We start from the raw sequence: 13,599 nt of genomic DNA, 5'->3' as shown, positions 1-13,599 counted from the left end.
TTCCTAGACAGCCTCAGGATGGGGGCCGGTTGCCATAAAGACCAAGGCCTGATCACAGCGTTGGAAGTTCCAGCCCCACCCTCTGACCTCTGAGGAAGGGAGAGGGACTTAGTTAATCACCATGGCCAATGATTTAATCAATCATCCCTACATAACGGAGCCTCCATATAGGCTCTAAATGAAGGAACTTTAAACAGTGTCTAAGTCAGTAAACACATCGAGGTGCTGAGGGAGTGGTTCACCCAGAGATGGCATGGAAGCTCCACCCTCTACCCCCATACCTTGCCCTACATACCTTTTCATCTGGCTGTTCATCTGTATTCTTTATAATAAACCAGTAACGTAAATAGTATAGTAGAGTGTTTCCCTGTGTTTTGTGAGCCCTTAGAGCAAATTATCAAACATGAATAGGGGGTCATAGGAAACCCCAATTTTTAGCCAAGTTGGACAGAAATATGAGTAACCTGAGGACCCACTAGCTGTGATTGGCTTCTGAAGGAGGGGGCTTTCTTATGGGACTGAGCCCTCAACCTGTGGGGTCTGCACTAACTCCGGGTAGTTTGTATCAGGATTGAATTACAGGGTACCCAGTTGTCTGGAGAGTTATGGAATTGGTTGTTAGTGTGGGAAAAAAAACCACACATTTGGAGTCAGAAGTGTTGTGAATAGAAAAAGTTTTTCTTTAAAATGCAAAGTGAAAATATGTGCAGTATTTTAAATTACATTATTACAGTAATAGTATTTTATTTTGCTGTTTATAGTTGAATACACATTGGTTAAATGCTTATATGATGCAACTTAATTGAAGTCCTAGATTCTACTCCATTGCTTTAAAAAGCAGTAACAATGGCCTACAAAAATAACCTGAGGACAGGATTTAGCATGAGACCATTTCCATTATAAGATAATCCTAAATACAGTTCTTCTACATATTTTAAATTTGTTTAGGCTGTTTCCCTGCCCTGGTTTCATTAGTCATGAAATGAACTCACAAATGACTAAATGGGGCTGCATGGTGTCAGCCATCTTATGTGGCAGCCAAAAGAATAATGTAGTAGATGGATGGACCAAAACCGTCCCTTGGGTCCTGTATTGTTCATTCTAGCTGGACAGACAAATCGGTATATAATTGTCAGCCCCTCAACTATCTCTCTTCCCTCTGCACTTGACTGTTTTGTGCACACTTGCCCTGACACGATTTCAGTAATCTTTGTGGTTCTCCATGGTTACATAATAAAGTCCAAACACTTCATGCCGACTTCAGTCATGACCAACCTTAGCCCCAAGAAACAGATCTTCCAGCCACATCAAACTCAACCCCATCCCCCAAGCTGGAGGCCAAAGCCCCCAGCTTTGCTGCCTCATGCCTTCGTTCGTCTGCTCCCTTTGGCCCTATGCATTTAATTGCACACAGCACCCTCCCTGTGCCTGATCATCAGCTCTCCTTAGTTATGGAGATAAACATGTAAGTTACATTATAAAACAAAATGTGTAAGTGCCATGACATGGGGATGTAGTGCCGTAGGAGCCTGAAGTATGAAGAAAGGGAAGAGTTTTGACCAGAAGCCAATGAAGTGGATCATATTTGATATGGGTTTATTGAATGGGTAGAACTCTCTCAAGCAAACTGCTGAACAACCTTTTCGACAACTGTTTACTAGTACCGTAGTATGTTAACACGAAAGCTGTAAAGTCCATTAGTGAAAAGACTGGTTAGAGGAAGCGTACAAGTGACGATCTGTCTGTTCAGTAAAGGGCTGAATCATGGGTAGTCAGACCTGAAGAACGTAATTAAAGGTTGGCAACTTTTCCAAGTGTCCCTCCCCACAGCATGTCGTTCCTGATGTCAGACTCAATCCTCCTGTCAGGACCTGGCCATGTGTCAATAGTGGAACAGAGATTTGACAGATAATACTAGAATGTTAAGATAATACTAGAATGTTAAGAGAGCTGCATCAGCCAAGTTAGGGTGTTGTGCTGTTGTGGAAGGCCCCTCGAGACGAAACAACGAAAGAACATGATGAAAAGTGTTTTGGGATTATGTTGGGCTCTGAATGCAAGAATAAGGATTTCGTACCTTTGGGACAGAATCAGATTAAGAAACGGGCCAGATGAGACAATTTATAATTTTTATATGCTAAAACATCTTAATTATCCTATATTGAAGAAACGCAGACTGGTTCTCCCTGCACTAAAGTAGACAACACTCTGAAGTTGTAATAAAAACATGAATGCAACTGGAAACACCCATGAATAGATCAACAAACTATAATATAACCATTCAATTGACTGTTACTCAGCAGCAACAACAACAAAAGAACTATCGCTACTTGATGAAACTCAGAATCATTATGCTGAAAGAAGCCAGACACAGAAGAGTACATACTACATGATTCCATTTATACAAAATCCAAACTGATGTATACTGGTCAAAAATAAAATATGAGTCTGGAGGTGGAAGGCAGGATAAAAGAATGTAGGGAATTTGGGGGGTGGTGAACATGTTCTGTATCTTGATTATGGTGGTGATATCACAGGTATATAAAACTATCAAAACTCACTGGATTGCACATGTTTAATAGGTACAGTTTATTGTTTGTAAATTATTTCTCAATACAGCAGCTTAAAAAACACTCACGCAGACATAACTTAGTGGAGTATTTTTACATTGTCACGCTCGTGCAATATAGCTCAAAGTACACGTTGTCAAAAAAAATCCAAAATCAAGTAATGTATTTTAGAGTGATTTTTTTTTGCCAGAAACTGAAATATTTTTGAATAATCTAGATTCTAAACCCTTTGATTTGTCTCCCAAGAAGTTCTCCCATTCAAAGACACAAAATACATAACCACAAAAGAAAAAAAAGAAAAAGACCAACAGAACATAAGAACATATTTTATTAAGTCTTTTTTTTTTCAGGAAATGAATTTTTTTTTTGCCAGAGAAGGTGCACTAGGAAGCAACTCCGTTCACATAAAATTTCATCAAGAAAAGTCTAATTCTAGAGTGTCAGGACCTGAGCCCTACAGCCGGGATGAACAACGTAAGAGCAGGACTCTTCTGTGCCCACATGCAGGGCATCTTGTCTGCACGAAACATGACTGACCAGTTTCTCATCTTCCCGTACGAGAAGCTTCAAGGCCCATTAGTATGTAAGTGTGTGCGTGTGCTCATGTGTGTGCAAAAAACGTCTAAGTTCAGTTAGTCACCTTCTCCAGGTGATTTTAGGGATACCAAAAGTTTCATCTGGCCTCAAACTAGCTATTCCTTTATATTTTTCTTGCCCTTGCCATGGTCCACTCTCCAGGCTACAAGTACCTTCTTTAGGGTGATTCAGCTCAGGAAGAAGGAGAAGGCCGAGAACTTTGGCTCTAGAAGGTCACAAGAACAATTACCCATCTGCTACCAGGGAACAGAGGAAGCCTCCTGCATTCACATACTGGAAAGCTACAGTTTGCTAGATTTATTTGTTGTTATTGAAGCAGTTGACCTGTTCTTTTTGATGAGGCCATTTTAGTGGGGCTTTGCCAAGGCAACAATATCAAAATGTAATAAATATTTTTTTTATTACTAAATATATATGTAAATTAAATACCTAGCTCCTTCCCTCCAGTAACATGCTTGGAAATATTTTTTTAATGCAGAAAGTTTAATGATTTTGTTTTTTAATGATGGGGTCTCACTGTATCACCCAGGTTGGTCTCGAACTCCTGGGCTCAAGCAATCCTCCCACCTCAGCCTCCTGGAGTAGATGGGACTACAGACACACTCCACTGTGCCCGGCTTGTAGTCTGTTTTTTTTTTTTTGTACCATCCTTGCATCAAAACAACCGTATCAGTCACATTCCCTGTGTTCATTTGAGGTCATTCATTAACCTAAGTGTCAAAGAGAACTCAGGGAATCTAGAGATGAGAGAACATCCTGAGAGGGAAAGAGCCCCTGTTAGCCTGAACCATGATTTTGAACGAATTAGAAAAAGGCACTCCTACCTTCCGATACTTTCCAATCATGTGGTCATAATCATTCATCTGTAGTGATACAAGTCGCAACATGTAATATAAAATAAAAAAGGTGACCATGGAAGAGGCAGACAGGACGATCCTTACCCTGTCTCAAGACTGGCCGGGAGCTGGCCCTGTATGTTGGTGTGCACTTTGTCTCTCAGATGCGGCGTGACTGCCAACAGCATGGCATGGCTAGTCTTTAAATATCTGGGTCGAATAAGATATTTTTCAATTTTGCAAAAGCCAATAAAGCAATGGGATCTCAAGTACTGGCACTGCGTTTGCACCGGGAGACATCTGCTGAAAACAGCTGGGGCTGATTCGGGTGAGCGCTGCGCTAACGGGAAGCACATCTGGAGGACAGGGCGGTTGTCAGTGGGTGATTCAACTGTAGCCCAGTGCTGTTGCTCAGAAGGATTTTCTGATTCCAGGCGACGTGCAGGTGCTGTGCTCAGTACGGAACCAGGAACTGGCCCTTGGCAAGGACCATACGCCGCTCACTGCCTTTATTTGCAAAATATTTTTTTACTTTTTCCTAAACTCTGTTTCTGGGGCAGTATCAGGTTGACAGATCCCTATTTGGCATGTGCAGAGCACATTCCACCTGGAATTAGTCAAGCAACGGGGGTAGGATGAGAAGGGGACCTGCTGAGTGGAGAAAGCGTTTTCTTGACTTCTCTGCCCACTGACATGTTTGAACGCAGACAGATTAGTTTTGAAAACTACTTTCCAGACACGGAAGCCCTGTGCAATTCTGGACTTTTTGTGGCTCTTTAAAATTCTCAGGTTTGTCTCCTTAGGTGTGGGATTAGGAAAAATGGCCTCATTGTTCTGGAGACTCCAAACGGTGGTTGGTAGCGGGGGCGGGTTACCCTGTGTTCAGGCATGAAGTGTGCACGCCCCTGGTCCCTGCATACGGTGTCACAGGACTCCGTGGATGCCTCCAGTGTTCACGGCTGTCTTCTCACAACCCAGGCTGTCCTCTTCCCAGCGTCTCGCCCCGACTACCCCATGGTACTGCCTCCCCTTGGCTTCACACTCTGGATCTCAGATTGTAAACTGATGGGCCAGCAGCCATTTCAGCCAACAGGCATGTTTTATTTGGCCGGCAGGAACGTTCTTAAAAGTCTTAAATGTGAATGTCTTTAGCTGGACTTGCTCTCCAGGATACCGCAGGCTCCACCCCTCCCTATTGTTCTCTATGCAGCCTGCTCTGCCCCTGAAACCATCTGAGCTCCTGACTCAGAGCTGTCTATTTTCCCAACTCCTCTCCTCACTCGTCTCCCCAACAAAAGGCATTGCCTTATATCCCTTATATCTCATTTCTAGGAAATGGGCTAACCTCACAGTTAATTTGCATTAATGCACCAGTGGCTAAAAAGAGTTAGTTACTTATGTAGGGAATCTTTGCCTTATGGCTGGATAGCCTATAAAGGCAGTGCTTTAATTCAAAGGACTGAATCTCTGACTGTAAAATTTAAAAAACTTGCCAGGTAGTGGAGGAGGTATTTTACAGCCAAGAAACAGCAGTGCCACGTTAAAGATTATCACACTGAAGATTCCCTGCTTTCTTTGAATTTAAACATGATGGCAATGACAACAGAACCTGACAGAAAGCTTGAAGCCCAGCCTTATGCAAAAGCAGCTCTTACATTAAAGCGTGAGGCTGATTTCCAAGACCACATGCACGCAGTAACCCAGGGTAACCTTCCAGTCCTTTACGCTCTGGAGGATTTTGCATTCCGCACTAGCAGCTGGACCCCAGGCTGTCAAAAATAGGGCACATCTTGCCAGGATCTGAGGGAATTATGTGATTGTTTAGCTGTTTGAACCGGTGTCATTCCATCAACGAGTGTTTCTCTTTTTGCATGATAAAATGAAACCAAGAATTCGGGCCTTAGCTTCTGTTTTAGATTTTCCGCACTCCTGACCCTTTCCACTAGGCTACATGATTGAGATGTGTATGGTAAGTGCACAGGGCATATCATGGAATGCAGTTTGGATGGGAAAGTAAGAGGGAAAGTTCCCCTCCCCCTATACTGAGGAAAAAGAGTAAAACCTCTTTTATAAATCCTTGTGTATATTGTGCTATTAAAAATGTTTGATCAAGTAGTGTAATAGCAGTTAACAATTACCCTGTATTCACCAAATAACAGGCTCTTTGCTAGGCACTTCACATGCTTTATCTCATTTATCTTCATAATAATCCTCTGGGCAAGACTCGCTGCCCTTGTTTTACAAACCAGGAAACTGAGGCGCAGAGCGATTCCTAAGTGGAAAAGCTGGTTTTTACTCCAGACCATGGGTCTTCTGACCCAGCCTTTCACCACACTGCGGCTGGGAAGGGCGCAGGGAGGAGCTGACCAATGAGGGTCTGGAAGGTTCCATCCAAGGTCCTTGCAGGCGTTCTCTCACTTCAGCTTCTCATGGTGGGGAAACTGAGGTTTGGGGAGGTGAAGTAACTTGCTCAAAGATGTGATTTCATTATGCATCTGTGATGTGAACCCAGGTCTGCCTGATTCCAGCAGCTTCTGGAAATATGGGAGGGTGAGGGCATCCGTGGCCAGTGGGGTATCGTGTTCTGCCTTACGTGTCCACAGAGTCGGCCATTAGATGGGACAAACCAGCAAAGCTCCTGCTTTTGCTCTCCCAACTGCCTCAGCAGTTCACTCCTTTGAGTGGAACATCGCCTTCTCCCCAGATCCTCTTTCAGAACTCAAATACGCGAGACATTTTTCTAGGAAGGAATTTATCAGATTCTCTGCCTCCAACACTATCACGGGGCGGGGGTGAGCAAGGAGATCAGAACATGAGGCTGCGCCACCAAAGACTCCGTTCCCCAAATTAGAATTTTGCCGTCAGCCATTTAAAACACGATTTCAGCTAAATTAACTGAGTCTAAATGTACACAGTTAAGTTCCTACTCCCTCGGGCATGTCCTACACATGCAGACAAAGTATAAATAGCATTTTAATATATAGGAATAACTGCCTAGTTCAGTCTCAAACCTCAACAATTGCAAAGTTTGATTGTCCAGAAACCACTGGTATTTCACATTTACTTCTGGTGTTTCCAAACAATTTTACCCAAATGTCACATCTGGAAGGATCGTTGTTTGGAATTAAATTGTTTTTGGAAATCACTGGATGCCACGTAAAGGAATTTTCCAATCCAGCCTGTCTATTCGCCAACTATAAGAGTGTCTGTTACGTGTGATTTGGAGTTTTGTTTTGCTCCTTTTAACGATAAGAAGGACTTGCCATTCATTTGGAAATGCTGTTAATATTAAATATCTTCATGTACTTGATTTTTTAAGAAGAACTACTGGCATTTTAAATATATGTTTGACATTTTAGTCATTTAAATGTTCATCCCGAGATACAAGCCTGAAAAATATAGGTCAAATAACTAATTACAAACTAGAGTCTATGTTTCTGAAAGGAATACAGTTTCCTATTTGAAGTTTTTTTTTTTTCTTTTTTCTCTTCACATTTGAGATATATTTTTTTTTCTGATACCTTAGAAGAACATTGGTTGGAAGGTGAAGTATTTGAGGTATTGATTAAATCTCTTGCCAAATTCTTGCCAGAAATAACTTTCCTCGAAGAAAATGGATGGAGGGTATTTCCTGGTGTTTCGTGTCTGTGCTCCCTTTTGGCAAGAAGCCTGACCCTTGTGGTCAGATGGCTTCTAGGTCACAGGATAAAATGAAGCACCAAGGGAGTGGTGGGGGGAGACAGAAAAAGCTCATAGACTGAGCAGACATTCAGTTTGTCCAGCTTCTGTGGTTGGAGAGGCGACAGGAAAGCACAGACACTCTCTGACCTGAACTTGGAAGGTGAGTTGTTTCCAGTGCCTGGTTTGTCCACAGCTGACATGCTATAGACACCCGACCAGGGAACGGCCAAGGAAAGGAGTTTTCCAATGGAAATCACCTTGGATAGGCTGTGAAGAATGCTAACTTTGAAACTTTTTTTATTTCCTATAAGAGTTGTTAACCCCAATCCCTCCCTGTCCTTGCTCTCTCCGATTTCCTGAAGCTTTAAATTGGGACTGGTGATGCCTTAAGTTTTCACCACCTCTGCTTGAAAGTAGCCTGGGATGTGAGAGCTGCTTGGGGGAACTTTAAAGATGGGGTCAGAGCAGGTGCTTGGATTGGGAATATTGGAAATGTGCTGAGTTCCTGGATTACTAGGCCCTTGTTCGAGTCACAGGTCATTTCATTCTGCGTAAGACAACTTCACAGAGGTAAATGTTAGAAAGAGACAAGAGACATAAGGAAGAGGAGCATTACATAATATAAAGAAGGAGAAAGAGATGGAGTCCTAAGTACAATTCTCTCAATTCTCCACCTATTTATAAAGATGAACTTGTGTCTCACACATTAAGCAGTGAGATCCTGTTCACAAGACAATCACTTCTGTTTCAATAAGGACTCCTTCCGGATTGTGTTGTGCTACCTTTCGTGGAATTCTAAGAACTTTGGGAGAGATTTTAGTTGTTGGCCTTGGAATTTGGATTTTTAAGAGCCATGTATATCCATTCAGTCCTTACATGAAGATTCACTCGCACCTATCAGTAGGAAATGTGGATGTCTGTGTGTTTGGGGATAGAAGCAAGAAGATGAGGGTGATGGGGAGAAGCAAACTTAAAAAGACACAGGAAATCAGTTATGCTAGATAACTTTTTGAGAGTATGACCATGATATAGTTTTGGTTCATTTTAGGCCTAAATAATTTTTGAATTTATAACATGTGATCCTCTCCTCTCACAGAAGTTACAATCAATACTCTTCTTTCTAGAGATGCAGAAAGTCACACGTCAGAGTCCCAGTGCAGAGAACACATATTTTTGCTCCAAGCTTTGGGCTCTGGGAGAGGCAGCTGAATCTATCCTGGTCTCTCTGTCCACCAACATGTGATACATAAATTGAGGCTGATTGCTTTCAATAATTGTGTTAGAATGTAATTTGTACAGGTGAGTATTATCTTTTAAATTTTCACGTTAGAAAGTTATATATCAATTTCACTGATGATACTATTTCTCTGAAATTTATAACTTCCCCAACCCTCAACACTCACGTAGTCCGTACATGCAATATATATGCACAGATTCCTTTGGATTGGCTTCTAGAACCAACAGTGTAGAAGAGAACTAGTCCTTTTACCTTAATGTTGTGCTTCGCAGAGTTGTGAGCCATGGGATCATAGAACGATGCCTTGATACGCGGGCATGGCTGGCACCAAGGAAAGATGCAGAAATGGCGCAAAATCTGGACATTTGTAGTCCAGCTGTCAGCATCATCAAGGGGCAGTTTGTGAGGTCGAAGCTGGTTTTCATGACATCAGCACAGCTGAGGAGGTGAACCAGGGCCACTAGAGATGATTAAAAGGGTAAGAACCTCAAGTAGGATCTCACTGAATGTTTTATTTGCCACCTCCAAAGAATTTCAAGCCATTTTTGTGTTTAGGGATCATAGAGGCAAATGGTTCTAGGAGCCTTACTCTTGATTTCAGGAACTCAGTTTAACAGATGGCATGAAGAGACAAAGGATTAAGAAGGCTCCTAAAATTCTTTTTTCTCTCTTTATACCTCACTCTTTCTCATCTGGTAGGGTTGATAAGCTTGCCTGTTATTTCATCCAGAAAATATAAGAGATAAGCCAATGGATTGCAGCTCTGTCACCACCCCACTACCAACATATAACCTGCCTTCATTTGCATTCAGCGTCCTCCTGCAACAAAGCAGTGCCCCTCCTATCAAAGCCACCCCCCCACACGCACTGGTGATCCCATGCCCTGGTGTCTGTTTCTCCTCCAGGTTTTCCACTGTCCCTGATCACCTTTCTCACCAATCCAACCTCCTCCTGCCCACAGAATCATCACACTCAGCATTCACACATAGTTTAAAAGCTCCCATCTTTTAAAGAAGCCTCTCTTAACCCAAGTTCTCTATTTCTATTTCTCTTCTAGTTTGCAAAGTCATACTTCTCAAAACACATCCTGTCTTTTTCACTCGTACACCCTGCAAGCACCACCACTACACTGACTGTGTTCTTCCCAAGGTTAGCAACTGCACCTACATTGCCAGATTAAGTGGATGTTTTTAGTCCCATTCTACTCAACCTCTCAGCATTGCACTGTTTTCTATACTCTTCTTTCTGACATTTTCTCCGATCTCAGATTTTACGGCATCATACTCTGTAGGTGTTCCTCCCGCATCTCCACGCACTCGTTCTCCAGCTTCTTCTCCTCTAGCCCCTAGGTATTATAATGTCTCAGGGCTCAGCCCTGGGACTGTTATTCCAACCCAGCATTCATTATGATTACATTAAATATATGTTAATAATGCGCAAAAGTATATCCCAGCTCAGTCCTCTGAGTTCCAGACGAATATATCCAGCCTAACTTACTCACCTGAACATCTAAAAGCGCTTTAAATTTGATATGTCCAAAATGAAACTATAGCTCTTAATCCCCAAAAGCCTACCCTTCCTCAAGTCTTTCTCATCTTAGAAAACGGCACAACTAGTGTACTTGCTTGAGCTAGAAATCTGAAAGTCATCCTTGATCATCTTCCTCACCCCTCCACCTCTCGATTATTACCATTGTACCTTAGCGCCAATCTCTGCCACCAACACCACAGGCCAAGCCAAAATCAGCTCTCACCTGGGTTCCCGCAATAGCCAAACAACTGATGTCCCTGTGTCCACAGAGCAGCTGCATGGAGCTATGTTACCTCTTCAGCCTCATCTTCACCCTCCTTCACTAGGCTCTGACTGCATGTGGACTTTTTAGCTCCGTTATGAGATCCTTCTTACCTCAGGGCCTCCATACTTGCTGCCCTTGCCCTGAATGTCTCCTCCTCCAGTCATTCCCTTCCCACATCTGTGCTCTTGGGTAATGTTTTCACACCTTTCATGTCTTAGTTGAACTGTCTTCCTCCAAGAAGTTTTCTCTAACCAAGATCCTTAATGTCTATCTCCCACCATTACACATTGTCACACCATCCATTTAAAATTGTACACGTATTTTTAAATTTCATATAATTTCCTCAATAGAACTAAAAACTCCAAGAAATCAAGAACTGTGTCTATATTTTTTATGACTGTATATTTAGGACTTAGTCCAATGCTTAATAATAAATATTGGTGAATGAACAAACTTCTTTCATTTTTTTTGTCTTATCTATCACTCACAGCTTGGCAGGGTAGCCATGCCCCTTTGACCACCACTCCGATGCCTCTCTCATGGTGATATGAAAGGTCTGAGTCCCTGGAATTAGACAGACCTGGCTCTGACATCCACATGTGACTCAACTATGTGACTTTGGGCAGGTTGCTTAACTCAGTCTCCCAAACTGGAAAGTGGGAAAATAGTATCTATCCTATGATAATATTATGAAGATTAAAATAGGGTCATGTATATAGAGTTCTGATCATAAAGTGCTATGGTTTGAATGATGGTGTCCCCTCCAAAATTCATGGGCTGTGGCTTTTGGGAAGTAATTATGCTATGAGGGCTCCACTCTCATGAATGGAATTAACCCCTTAAAAAAGGGCTTGAGGTTACAAAAGGGAGAACCTTCTTATCCTTCCATTTTTCTCTGTCATGCGAAGACATAACATTTTTCCCTTCTGGAGGAAGCAGCAAAAGAGTGCCATCTTGGAAGCAGGCAATACCCCTCACCAGACACTAATCCTGCTGGTGTCTTGATCGTGGACTTCACAGTCTCCAGAACTGTGAGAAATAAATTTCTGTTCTTTATAAATTACCCAGCCTCAGGTATTTTGTTATAGCAGCACTAACAGACTAAGACATAAAGGTACACAATAAAAGTTAGTTCCCTTTCTTTTGTAACTCCCTCTAAGCTCCAAAATTTTCTTACCCAACAGACATACATGCATGCATACAGAATTTGAAACTGTGACAATGTCCATCCTGCCCTTCTGCATCTTTCTGATTGTGACGTTCCCACTGCCTTTAAGATATTTAGCTAGGGAGCAGCATTTCTAACTTCAAATCAAATACATAATTGTAACTCTAAGGAACTGGAGTTTGTATTATGAGGGCACCTTCTCAAATATATTTGAAGGTACCACAGAAAGGAGAAAGGCAACACTATGTTTGATAGTGTGGAAGGCGTTACTTTAAAAGAAAACACCAGATGGCAGCACCAGATGCTGGAGGTGTGTCTGACGGGGCTGTAGCTCAAACCCGATCATCGAAGATGCCAAAAGTTGCTTAAAACTACATTCGGAGAGACAACCATTTATAGAAAAGATCCTTTCCCTTAAGAAAAATAATACCTATTTTGCAACATAGGAGTGTTTCACATGATACAAGCAAAATCCTATGAAAATAACCTCAAGCATTACCTAACCAATAGAAGGTTATTAGACAAAGGCTTCATCTTGGTTTGCAGTTATATTTAATTAACTCTGTCAACCTGTGTTTCCATGAGCCTGAAAGAGCCTGAAGCTAAAGAATGAGTTACTATCGGCTTTTAGAAAAGGGCAATTTTTTTACCAAATATTAAAAGCAAATGTTAAAACTTATTCATTCATATCTAAATAAGGAGCAATAATGACCTCTATTATTATATTCCTCAGCATAATTTAGAAAATCACTTGCTAAAGTAGATATCAAAGGATCTCATTAAATAATCTGTGTTTTTCCCTATTATACATCAAAATTTCATCAGAAATTAACACCACTTTTAAAATCTTGCTAACTCGGATGGTCCTCATGCAGGCTGTTCTTCTTTCAGAGGAAAGACAGAGTGTGATGCTGCTCATTACGGCATATAACGGGAGAGCAGCAGTCCCAGGACAGTCCTACCTTTTAAATAAAAATTCACACTGAGGATTTCATTTATTCCTCTTACATCCTGCTTAGTGTCCTTCACAACTTTCCTGTGAGATGAGGAAGAGTGAATTTGGCCTGATATTTCGAATGAGGAACAATGGGACAATTCTAGCCAATGGAGTGGTTAGCACGAAATGCCCACTGAGGTCCTGGAGCAGGACTGTCTAATTGGCGTTGGTGCTCAGATTGTTTGAAGGACACCAGGAGCACCGGTGTCATGAGGGAACTGAGCCAACCTATGCCGGAGGCACGTTCCGAGGGAAAGGTAACTCACTCTGCCAGCGAAACAGCTCCTGTCACCCAGACGAGTGAACTGTATTGCTGGTATTATGATCACGATTCTGAAAATATTTCCCTCACCTGAATTCATGGCAAGTTTGAATCCCTTGAGAACATCGGGAAAGATAGCTGGTTCTAATCGGAAGTCAGATCAAGGATTCCGGAGGGAAATTATCTGAATTGTGAAAAGGAATGTATGCGTGTCACAGGCAGCGAAAGTCAGCTGTCACAGACAGAAGAAATTCTGAAATCTAATAATGTAGAGGGTAGCATTCTTTATGGAAAATGAGTGATTCATAGCACTATCTAAAATTTAAATGATACAAAGAAAGAAGAACATTGGCAGAATCAAACAGTAACTAAAAAAGAAAACTGCACTAGGAAGGAAAGGCTTTCTGCTGAAAGCGCTGTGGAAGGGCAAACGTCTTCCCCAGGGAAGGGGTAAAC

At 42.0% G+C, this 13,599-nt stretch overlaps 1 protein-coding gene across 1 annotated transcript in view; it reads right to left on the bottom strand.

The window, feature by feature from the left end:
* LOC105826332 (zinc finger protein 474) overlaps positions 1 to 9,254 on the bottom strand; it is a 21,526-nt gene extending 12,272 nt beyond the window's left edge. The window contains exon 1 of the mRNA XM_012664287.1: positions 9,174 to 9,254. Within this exon, the coding sequence (XP_012519741.1) occupies positions 9,174 to 9,206 (33 nt within the window). The 5' untranslated portion in view covers positions 9,207 to 9,254. The remainder of the gene's footprint in view (positions 1 to 9,173) is intronic.
* Positions 9,255 to 13,599: the final 4,345 nt, after the last annotated feature.

The sequence above is a fragment of the Propithecus coquereli genome, unplaced genomic scaffold (assembly GCF_000956105.1).
Source record: "Propithecus coquereli isolate 6110/MARCELLA unplaced genomic scaffold, Pcoq_1.0 Scaffold88, whole genome shotgun sequence".
Classification (NCBI taxonomy): Eukaryota; Metazoa; Chordata; class Mammalia; order Primates; family Indriidae; genus Propithecus; species Propithecus coquereli.
This window is presented reverse-complemented; position numbering and strand designations above follow the sequence as displayed.